General features: G+C 41.1%; 1 protein-coding gene across 2 annotated transcripts in view; it reads right to left on the bottom strand.

Annotated features, from left to right (window-relative positions):
• Nucleotides 1–1,433, bottom strand: part of acyp2 (acylphosphatase 2, muscle type) — a 7,849-nt gene extending 6,416 nt beyond the window's left edge. For both annotated transcript variants that reach the window (XM_048249308.1, XM_048249309.1), the window contains exons 1-3: nucleotides 1,244–1,433; nucleotides 939–955; nucleotides 174–283 (exon numbers count right to left, since the gene is read on the bottom strand). In XM_048249308.1, coding sequence (XP_048105265.1) covers nucleotides 174–283; nucleotides 939–955; nucleotides 1,244–1,421 — 305 coding nt within the window. In that variant the 5' untranslated portion in view covers nucleotides 1,422–1,433. The remainder of the gene's footprint in view (nucleotides 1–173; nucleotides 284–938; nucleotides 956–1,243) is intronic.
• Nucleotides 1,434–12,470: the final 11,037 nt, after the last annotated feature.

The following is a 12,470-nucleotide window of genomic DNA, read 5'->3' as shown; positions in this document are numbered from 1 at the left end:
CATGTAGCCTACTTCATCATTTTCACCTGAACATTGAACACAAAAGGGAAGTGCTAGTCCACAAAAAGTCCCTCTATTCTACTGTCAATATTCCAAAACAAATTGTGTAATCTGTAGTCACAAGTGATTTGATAGTCTTCCCCAGGTAGGCTACATATTTGGGGTTCACTCACATCTCTTTGACCTTGTCCGGTGGGCCCTGCACCTGACCGATCACCGTTCCCTGTCGAGTATTCTTCACCCAGCCATTAACGCCCAGCTTTTTGCCATGGTCCTCAGTATACTGCAAAAAAAGAAACCGTTAGAGGAAATGAATGAATGAATGAATCAAAGAATCAGTTTACAAATAACTTACAAAAGTATATACTATACATAGCCTAGGCTATGTACACATCCCTATTTATATCCCTATTTTAACATATTATTCATTGATGTAGACATCTACGCATGGGCTATTAGCCTATATATTTGCACAGTAGGCTTATAATTAAAGGAACCATATGTAAGAAAAATATTTCAATTAATCATAAAATGGCCCTGATATGTCACTAGACATTAAGAAATTATGTTCATTTCAAATACTTATATCACTGACAACAGTAGTCCGGCCAGGATATTGTCATTTAAAAAGAGAAGTTGCAGCCCTCAACTGATGTTGATGTTGTGTTTTGTCATGTCATGTTGTGTTTTGGCCTGATGCGCCACCCTCCACCTATCTACTAATCACGAAGTCAGTAGTGTTTCGCCCTCAGGTTTGGCAACCTCGAGTCAGTATTTTGAAAGTGATTGCAGTACCAGTTTTGGCCACAATCTTACATATGGTTCCTTTAAGCATAGACTTATATCTAAGACAGTGGTCTATTCAGCTGTTATTGCAATAGTTTACCAGTCCAACTGTTTTTTTTTTTTTTTGGATGGTTTCAGTAAAGCGTCCTTACCATTCTGAAGCACACACCTGAAACAGAAAAATTAAAGTACTATGTTAGTGCATAAACTACTGGTGGAGTTTATATTTAAATAGTTTAATTAAGCAACTCAAAACAGTTTTTTGGGGTAGGCTATTTGTATAAACCCCACCCAAAACAAGCGAAGACTGTGTATGTAATGTAGGCCCATATATTATATTTATTCCACGATAGTAGCCTAAATATGTTTAAAACATGCTCGAAGGCGGGGCATTAGTTTATGGGCCGCACTCCATTGAGGGCAAGAGCACCAGCCATACACGGGATAGATTACGCACCCTGCACGTTTCCAAATATTTCGAAATCAACAGATGCATATTTCGCATCCTCACTATCGCCAGCATTCGTGGACATTGCGAGCAGAATAACGACAACAGGCGCAACGAGAAACACCCAGCAAAAACCGAAATAGTCGCCGAACATGCACGGACTTCGCTGTCCCAGCCTCCAGAACATATCAGAGGGGAGAGCGTGACGACGCGTGACGAAATTACCGCGAGATTTCGAACTCTCAGAGCCAGAGGACCACGTTAATCCACCTAGGCATGGTACACCACCAACAACGTAAATAAACCAACCGAATGTCAAAAATCACTACCAACATCTATTCACTTATTTTAATAGTTTTGATCTCGCTAAATTGCTAAATTGCCAGTACCCTATCCTACTCAACGAAGTAGGCTAGCCCAGCCTATATAGAAGAATAACAATGCCCAGAGTTTACTCACGCTTAGACTAGCCTACATGTCACCCTCATCCGACACTCATATCTGAAAGGGGCTATTGAAACAGCAAGCAACTTGACTGTAGACGACAGAACAAAATAAACGGGCCCCCTCAAATTGCAAGTGTAATAGCCTACTGTGCCACTAGATGGCAATCGAATCACTTGTCATTGTCAGAATGTTGATTTGAAGCGCTTTCTTCTTCTTTTATATTATTAGGCCTACCTGATAGGCTAAAACTATGGCTATAATATTTTTTGGATTCTAACAAGTTGGTGGAAGAGTTGGCTCAATTTGATTCTTTTACATGTTGTCTTCAAACCTCAACCTTGCCTAGTAAAAAGAAGATAAATGACACCTTCTGTATTAGTGACTCCACTGACAGATTATTTCCATAATTTTATGAAAATTTCTCATTCATATTTTTATGAATTTCTCATTCATTATCAACCCGGTTGGAGGTGGTCCAAAATAGATGTCATAGATTAGACAACAGTTTAATGGCTTTTCAGTATCTTCAAAATCTTTCTTAATCACACATACACACACACACACACACACACACACATGTGCGTGCTCCTGCACATTACAGTAACAGAGTGAGACATTGTTTTTAAGATATTTCCTAGATATTTAACATGGCTCATGTTGACTGTTCCTGTGCTGTTCCATATCTGTGGGTGATAGTGAGGCACTTCTTTCTGTCACTCTGTCACATCTGTCTGTTTCTCTCATGTGCATTGAAGCTTTACCAAATCCTCAGCAATAGTGTCCCAAATCTTTTTTGGGGGGTTTGGCTAATGTTAGATACCAACCATATCTCTCTCTCTCTCTCTCTCTCTCTCTCTCTCTCTCTCTCTCTCTCTCTCCCCTCCCTCTGTGTGTCTGTGTGTGTACGTGTGTGTGTGTGTCTGAAAAAGATACTAAGAGTTAAACTGACTGACATCCCACCCACACATGTGATTCACTATGATGTGTGTGTGTGTGTGTGTTGTGTGTGTGTGTGTGTGTGTGTGTGTGGGGGGCATTTGAGGTCCTCGGGTTTGTACAACGTAAAAAGGAACACACACCACACACACTCAACTAAGTGCAGCTGACATGCAGCGTCGAGCCTGCTGAGAGATGCCTCCTCACTGACATCTGCCCCCCAAACAGTAAACAATTAACATGGATAAACAGCACAGCTATCAGCGCCCCACGACAACGCAACATGACACAGCATGGACGCAGAGGGGCGCTCTCTACTCTGGGTTAGATAGCCAGTCTACATGGACCAAATTATGTGTGTGTGTGTGTGTGTGTGTGTGGTTTGGTGCGTGTGTGTGTGTTTGGTTTGTGTGTGTGGTTGAATTTGTATGTGTATAAATGTGTCTATGTGGGGGTTGAGATTTAGGGTATTTGTGTGTGTGTGTGTGTGTGTGTGTGTGTGTGTGTGTGTGTGTGTGTGTGTGTGCATTGCATATGCCTGTCACTGCTAGTCCTTGATTAGTGGAAGACTTAATCGGGGATCGTCTCTCTTCCCTGTTTTTTTTTTTTACTCCCAAATGGCTTTTCTGTCTGAGATGGTTCTGCTGTATCGCTTTTTTGGTGGTGAAAGGTCGATAGGTCCAGTTCTTGCTGCACCCCCACACACACAGGTCGACGGGTCCAGTTCACCACACCTATCTATTGCTGCACCCCCCACACACACAGCCACCCCTTATTCTGCCACATGGACGTGCCTGCCTGTCCCTGTCCCATGCACGGCACCTTTTTCATGGCTGAAAGAGTGTGTGTGTGTGTGTGTGTGTGTTTGTGTGTGTGTTTGTGTGGGTGCTTATTTGATCTTAGGTGTGATAATAGGCACATGTTCTACTATATGCATGAGTGTATGAGATTATATTTGTGTGTGTATAGAATGCCTTCTGGGCATTGTTTGTGTGTGTATGTGTGTTGTGTGTGTATGTTTGTGTGTATTTGTTTGTTGTGTGTGTGTGTCTGTGTATGAATATGTGTGTGTGTGTGTGTGTGTGTGTGTGTGTGTGTGTGTGTGTGTGTGTGTGTGTGTGTGTGTGCCTGTATAATGGCGGGAGTTTCCATCATTATCTGCTGCCTATCAACCAGACATGTTTCAGTCTCATGCCTCACTTGTCGCTGCTGGATCTGAGACAGTTTGAGCGAAGCACAAACACCCCCACCCCCAGCTCCACTAACAGACTCCAAGCCAATGGCTTCTTGTGCCAGTCCAGGAAACCCAACCACCACCACCGCACAGACTCCATGCTCCCCGTCTTTTAATTACTCATTAGTCAGCAATTAGTAATCCATCAATACACAACTTTGCATGCAAGCGAGCAAAGTCCCCTCCCCCCCCCTTTCCCCAGCCCAAAGGGGTGGCTGCTATTTCGGAGGGAGTTAGCATGTAGTTTTGGCAGCCTGCTTGAGGTACCAGAGCGAAGGAAGCCGTTTATTAGAAACAGTAGGGAGAGTTCCCATTGCATATGTACAATGACTCCACAACATGTCTTTCCACATTCAATCCATGTGTATGTTAGGTTAGGTGTACATTCATTAATTTATAGATTGATTTGATTGATTGATTGATTGATTGATTTTTGACACTTTTATCCAAAGCAACTTACAGCAAGAGAATAACATTCAAGCAAGAGAATAAGATCCTACAGAACATAAATGGAGCATCTACAGTACATATATGGAACATCTATAGAACATAGATGGAGCATCTATAGAACATAGTTGGAACATCTACAGAACATAGATGGTATTAAGATGTTTTTTTATGACTTTATGCGAGAGGAAAGGAAAGAGGGACTAAGAGAGTAAAAGAGAGATGGTGAGAAAGAGAGATGTTCAGGGCAATTAATATATTGTAATATATATTATTATATCTGATTGTGGCACTGGAAAGTTTTGAACAAAACTTGACCCTGACACACAGAAAAACAATAGATAGTGAAAGAGAGAGACAGAGAAAGAGTGCCGCATTTGAGTGCCACATTTCCAAATCTGACCGTGCTACTACAAAGCTTTCCACGAAAACCAGGTCCCGACACACAGCGGGGCAGGTGTTTATTTTCTGAACTGCCATTGAGGTTTTAATGAGTCTGTGCCCAAGTGTCCTCTCTCTCTTTCTCCCTCTCTCTTACTCTCTCTCTCCTTCTCTCTCTCTCTCTCTCTCTCTCCTTTTCTCTCTCGATTTTTTTGTCTTGCTACTACAAAAGCAGTAGTTACTTCTGTAACCCCCACCCTATCTATGAATCAATCATTAAGCCGTCCTTTGACAAGATGACTAGAAATACAGTGGGCACAAAGGGTTTTTATTAGTTGGCACAGCAGTGGTGAAAATCTGTGCCCACGTATGTGCCCCCCTCCCCCCACCCTCTCCTAAAGAAAAGTCCACACTGTTTCCAACATTTGTTTTGGTCTGTGGCAACTGCCATTTTTATGTGGTGTAACATAAAATAATGCACAACCTGACCTTCTCCCCAGCACACTGGCTGGGGTGCTAGACATGCATGCAAACAAGCCCTGGGCACTGAGACAGAGCGAGGGAGAGAGGGGAGAGGGGGGAATGAGAGAGAGATGAAGTGGGGAAAGAATGAAAGCATGACACATAAACAGCATTCCCCAGCAGCACTAAGAGGTCTGACTGTTTCCTCTATGCAAATACATGCAGGGCATGTATGTAATATGCTTGTGTACATTCAAAGATGTCAGTATCTACGTGCACATCCACTCATGTACAAGTTAATTTGTGCATGATAAAAAAGGTATGGTATAACCTTTAATTAAGTGTCCATTATATAGCATAACTACATTCAGGATGTTTTCTGAGCTATTCATTTGCAAAGCTATGCTGTACACCAGTTTTCATTATAACAGTCATACAATGCAGACATATTGCTGGAGTAAAATACACACAGTGTGTTTTTCTATATTTTTTAATGCTAATTTGATAATGCATATCAGACACAATGCCAGGCACAAATACACAAATACAACTTCACAACAATTACCATTACAATACACAATTACAATAATTAAAAAAAAATTTATCCTTTTGTATTGATAAGATTGCACATTGTAATATCCTCTCTTATATGTCTTTTGCAAATGTTCCTTGCCACTTCAAATTCTCTACAGACTTTAGCATAAAGGTTAGCAGCAATGAATTCTTCATCTAGTCTGTTTTCTACATTTCACCAGCCACGTTTCTCAAAAAATTGTTGGGGTCAAAGGCCCTTGCCCGCTAAAGATTTTAAAAGAGTTCCCTCACCTCTGGGTATGTTCCTAACTCTCTTAAGATGTCAGCCAAATGTCTCTCTTAAGGTGTTCTGCCTCTCATGACCTGGCCTCGATCCTTCCATTCTAAAAAATACTTTCTAAAAATTGCCTTTTATTTCCAAAATTCTTGAAAAGGTGGCCTTGATGCAGCTCTCAAAAGTGTTGAAGGGAGTGTAGAAATTCTGGCTTCTGTCCCATCATGCATTGTACTGAATCTGCCCTTATTAGAGTCACAAAAGATTTATTGATGGCAGCCGATTCTTGAGAGCACTCGGTTTTAGTGCTACTTTATCTTTGAGCTGGCTTCAGCATGCTGTTTTAATCAGCAGACTAAAAGTTGACATAACTGAACCTATTCTATCTGGCTATTAGGAGACAATTCTGTTTTTAATGGGTAATTTATCTTCCTCTCAATTATCACATGTGGTGTTCCACAAGGCTCAATCCTAAGACCAATGTTGTTTTGACTTAACATGTTAGCTTAGGCCACATAATTTGCCGTCACAACATCTCTTTTTGCTATACTGATGCTGACACTCAGCTCCACCTGGCAGTGGTTGCTTAACAAGCTGAGTGCTTTACTAGATTGCTTAATGGATGGGAAGGACTGGATTTCTCAGAATTTCTTTCAGCTAAATTCAGACAAAATAGAAGTGCTTTTCATTGGCCCTCAAAAGGTTGACTTACTCCCAAATACCAAGCTTGCTTCCACGAACCTAGGGGTGTAGAGAGAATGATACATGCCTTTATCTTTTCAAGACTTGTCCGTTTTATTCATATGTCTAAATAAACAATCTATTGGCCAATTGCAGACTATTCAGAAGCTGGACTGTTGATGAAGACTACATAGTGTAAGAAAAACAAGCGAGAACCATTTTGGTATAATTCATATTGTTTTGCAGAATAGTAATTCTTACAATAGGGAGCACATCAAGTAGGGTGGCTAAGAGCAGTTTTTCAGTGGAATCGTGCAAATAGTGATACAAGCACCAAATTTGGCACAGTTGTTTTCTAGGGCATGCTGAAACAATTTGTCTGATTGGCCACTAGAAAATCCAAGATGGCCGCCATATTTCAAGATGGCCGCCAAAAAATTGACCCGACTAAATGTTTTTTCTCATAAATATGCATACTGGCATGCATGACCAATGATAACAGACAGGGGAGAATACAAGGATTCCAACAGTACACACACACAGACACAGACTCATAAACACAACACACTTGCACAAATTTACATGTACAAACACACACACTCAAACACATGCACACACAGACACACACTGTGTTCACACACACACACTGTGTTCACACACACACACACACACACACACACAAACACACACACACACACACACACATATGTTTGTCCTAGTAAAATCTCTATGTTACTGCACTTTCACACCTGGCTCTTTGAATCGGAACGTGGAGTGTTTCCCCAAAAGATCGGTTCGATTGGAGGAGGTGGTCTCGGCTCACTTCCAACCGAACTCTACAGTGAGAAAGCAATCGGCCCAGTGTAGCGGAACAACTCGCTCCTACTTACTTTGTTGTAGGCCTACATATTACAGTTTTTTACGATTGTTTACACACTAAAATAAAAATGTCCACACAATTTGCAAAATTCTACTCCAAGGAGCAAAACACCTCCACAGATTTGAACAACATTACACACAATGTCTGCTTCACCCTTTTTGCAAAACATTACACACAGTGATTTGTAAAACTCTACACACATTTTCACACCTTAGACACATATAAGGATTGTGAGGTTACTTCCTTGTCATTACAAAACCCCGGATTGCCAATGACCACACTAATAAACGAATTGGATAATCACAACCACCAGTTGTGGAAGCACACATGTGCTAATTTGAAAATGCAGCACTCAGGTGTCCTATAATAGGCAGCAGGTGAGTTCACCTGTCTTCAACAAAAATGGAAGGAGCTAGAAGAAGAAGAGTGAGATTGAGAGGGGGAGCTCAAAGAGGAGATGAAGGAGGTAGAGGAAGAGGAGAAAGAGGTAGAGGATGAGGCCCAGGTAGAGGAAGAGGAGAAGAAGGAGATAGAGGAAGAGGCAGACGGAGAGATGATGAATAGTTACAGTATTCTTGTTGCTTAGTTTTTCTTCAGAGTCAAAGTGTATGTACTGCATGCAGTATGTTTTATTTGTCTACAGATTTTATTTGTTTCATTGATTTCATTGTTGGTTGATTACTGTAACTGATTATGGTTAGAAGTATTGAAATAAATACTTGAAATATTCAGTCTGCAGCATCAGTGTTGTGCAGTGCTTGGTAAGTTTATAGTAGGCCTATTTGTGTATACATTCTCCTCAAACTAATCATGAAGAATGTTGTGGGTTTGTCACAATTTTTTTTGTCGTCTAAATTATCCTTTACATAACAATGTCTGGCCAAAAATCTAGCATATGCTATTTCATAAAATTAGTTATTTTACAAATGTGTTTTTTATTTATCACAGCAGTGTGGAACTGGCTGCAATAGTGTCTGATCATTGAGGACTGTGTTGGTTAAATGAAAACTAATAGCATTTTCACAAATATGTCTATATGTTTTGACTGAAGTGTTTATGTTTTGACTGAAGTGTGTAATTTTGCAAACAATCTAGCAATTATGCAAATTGAGCGTGGTGTTTGGATAATTGTGATTATATTTTGAAAAAAAAGAACCCAGTTTTCAAAATTGCATGTAAAAACTGTAAGTTACAAGTTTTTTCAACTTTTAACAGATTAGAGATCTAGCTTTGAAGCGAATGTCTTTACCAGTGTTACGCGCGAGAATGGGTAAGAGTGAGATTAGCCTTTGGAGACTTTGGACACACACACACACACACACACACACACACACACACACACATGGAGCTCTTATAAGGCCTAGTCCACACGTACCAAACCGATCTTTTTTTCCTCCGTCTTCCCTGGAACTGTATCAAGAATATTTGCGTCCAAACGGATCCATCTCAACACGACTCAACACGTTACTTCATTCCCCAGGCCTATAGGTGGCAGTGTTTCTTTACAGAAATTGACCAAAGTTTGTGCTTTACAAACAGACAGAATAGGCTATGACGAAATGGCTAGTGCAAGGAAACCAGAATTGTTTGTGTGGACTGATGGTGAACTGTCAACTGCAGTCAACTGTAAAACTAATAAACTTTATTTTACGGTTTGTGAAGGTGCAGTCCCGTCCTTTATTTGGCTAACGCAGGTAGGCCTATTAATCACCTTTACTTTCTTTGGTTGTAGGATAGTCCGTGATTCACATTAGTTTTGGCTATCACCGCAATTAGGCTACTAAATGCAAGGCTTACTCAAGTTCTAGGCTATTCTGTCGCCACATTTATAATATTGCTATAAAACCTTCGTTAGTAACAGTCAATACGTTTGCCTGCATCAAATCGCGCATTTGCATTCAGTGTGCTACCATCGGCTTAACGTAAGTTCTAGGCGTCTTTGTATGCTTATATCTGATTTCACTCGACTGTGAATGCATGTATATATGTTGTAAGACATGTAAAATAAATGAATGACACTGGCACTACGCACAAATTAATGTAGCCTAAACTTACACCGCACTTTCCTAATAAGTTAAGTTCTCTCGCGTCACTGACAGTAGCTAGAATGCATTAAAAAACACCGGGGAAAAACAGTGTTCAGTCCACCAAGTCATAAGCTATCGGCGCTGCGCAGCACCAGTTGTGATATTTATCTTACGGAGTGTAATCGTAGGTAATGTCATGTATGAAAACTAGTATTGTTAGACAATACTATAAGTGCAAGTCCAGGGCAGCTGAGGTGTGGCGATGACATCATTGATACGCAAGCAGGATGTGTGGTTTCGCTGTCTAAACGAATTCAAACGGGCTACGGTTTCAGATTTTTCCACTCTGGGACCAGGTTTCAGAAAAGTGCGGTTTCGGGCAGTGCGTTTACAGGATTCGTTTGGACGCTCGGCCAAGACGAAGCAAAACCTCTGCGTTTAACCTAAAAAGCGTCTCCGTGTGGACAGGCCCTAATAAGTTAAATGTGAGGTTAAGTGTTAGATGACTTCGGGATAATGTCTTCAACAGTAAAATGTGACCAATCAGGGAACAATTAAAGGCGTGCAAGACCACAGTGTGTGTGTATGTGTATGTGTGTGTTTGTGTGTGTGTGTGTGTGTGTGTATGTGAACATATATGTGTGTGTATGTATGTGTGAAGGTGATTGTCTCTATCTCTCGCTCTGTGTGTGTGTGTTTGAGTATGTGTGTGTATGTATGTGTGAAGGTGATTGTCTCTATCTCTCGCTCTGTGTGTGTGTGTTTGAGTAGGCTATGTGTGTGTGTGTATGTACATGTACATTTGTGTAAGTTGTGTGTGTGTGTGTGTGAGTGTGTGTATGTACGCCTATTTGTTTTGTGTATGTGTATGTACGTGTGAGTTTGTCTGTTTGAAGGTGTGTGCATATATGTGCATACATCTGTGATTCCACACATCTGTATGTGTGAGTGAAAGAAAACTGAAAAAACTGGAGTCAGAAGATGGCTGTGATGCCGCCAAACAGGAAGTGAGGTCATATCTCAGCAACACTCTCAAAGCCAAACTTGGTACGTGGACTGGTGAATTTATTGTGAGGATGCACATACAATTTGGCACCCTTTGACCTCTAGGGTGCACTGCATTAACTCATTGAGTGCCAAAAACTTAATATTACGTTTTTCCTTCCCATGCGTTGAGTGCCAAAAATGTAATATTACGTTTTTAGCTTTTTTTTTAATTACGAAACTAGACACTCTAACACACCTTATATGTGATTTTGGGAACTCTGTGATTAATGGAAATGAAATATATGACAATCGAAAACTCATGAAAATGCACAATCTGGACATTTTATCTGGACATTTTAGCATAACTCGGTGGCCGCTTTGGGTCGAATCAGTGATGCATGCACGTAAGGTCAAAACCAGGCCATTTTCGTGGGTCTATCACTAGGTGGCAGTCTCGCCAGGTCTCGCTGATCACTTCCCGGAAAGTTTACACAAGTAAGTAACAGGCAACACATCATATTTCATTTCTAGAAAAAAACAGCGATTTTGATGAAAACTAGCCACTGTTTAGCTTGGGATTTCTCAGGAACAGAGGCGTGTAGAAATACACGGTTTGCACCCACCGAGAGCTCAAGTCTCACCTTTTAAACAAGCCATTGTATGTGTTCATAGCTATAACACAGAATATGCTGTGGCTGTACAAAAATCATCAACAATGGTCTAGATTGCTGGCACTCTAGGACAAAGCTCCCGAAAACAGCTTGGCATTCAATGAGTTAAGCAAACATGCAACATTGGGTACATTTTTAAAGTATGCCCTAGAGAAAAACTGTGCCAAATTTCGTGCTTGTATCACTATTTGCATGATTTTTCTATTATCTGCCTAGCTCTGGCCATTGTCCATTGGTTGCCAGTGAATTTTAGAACTTAACTTAATTATTTTAATTACTTACAAGGTGTTACATTATGTGGAATGGGAATATATCAGTGACCAACTGAACCTTTACTGTTTTTTAGAATATTTCATTAGGCTTAGCTATCACAAGCTACGAGAGATTTCCAAACACCTTCTTGTTTACAAGCTAGCGAAACGGTTAGCATAAGTTTGGCAAAACAATGTGGATATTACAAGGTAAGAAACAAGATTTAAAATTAGTTTCTTGTTTCTCACTTCTCTTACCGGGACGGTAGTCCCAATGTAGCAAGGTTGGTTTTCCGTCTGGGGACGCTAGGGGGAGCGGGAAAAGTCACCATTTTCACCCGAACAGGTCATTTAACCATCTAAATGATTCCTAAACGGGTTTATTAAGTTGAAATAGTTACCAAGTTCGCCTTTAATCATTCCTGTACCCCAACAATGTGAGTGACCAGTTTGAGCAGAATCCCTTTTATCATAATACATTTACCTGGTAATAACTACTTAAGCAATTTTAGACAGCAAACTGTGCATCATGGAAAATAACACAACTGCTGTGGGTGTTGTTGGTGCAATATGAATGCACATGTGGGAATGTGCATCCTCACCTGTTCACGCTCCAAGGGACCTCATCCATCATCCATGGAGCTGTACAGCTGAGGCCTGGGGGGAGCTGGGTCATATTCATAGTCATATTGCCGTCGCTGGGGGGGCTGTTACAGTGGTAGGCTACTGTACCTCGGTGCTAAGAATAGCTTAAACTCTGTGTGACCCTAGCTAGCTTCCATCCTATCTGTCTGAATGTATTTGGTATAGGTGCTCCGCATGGCATTAAAAGCTTTGGCATGCGAATCCTCTGACAAAAGCTCCCACACCCTACCCGCACCTCCTGGTGGGCTCATTTGTGTGTGTGTGTGTGTGTGTGTGTGTGTGTGTGTGTGTGTGTGTGTGTGTGTGTGTGGACTGTTGGTGTTGGTGGTGGTGGTGGTGTGTGTGTGTGTGTGTGTGTGTGTGTTGGACTGTTGGTGGT

This window comes from Alosa alosa, chromosome 7, assembly GCF_017589495.1.
Source record: "Alosa alosa isolate M-15738 ecotype Scorff River chromosome 7, AALO_Geno_1.1, whole genome shotgun sequence".
NCBI lineage: Eukaryota > Metazoa > Chordata > Actinopteri > Clupeiformes > Clupeidae > Alosa > Alosa alosa.
The sequence above is the reverse complement of the archived record's forward strand: the minus strand, read 5'-3'. Positions and strand labels throughout refer to the sequence as shown.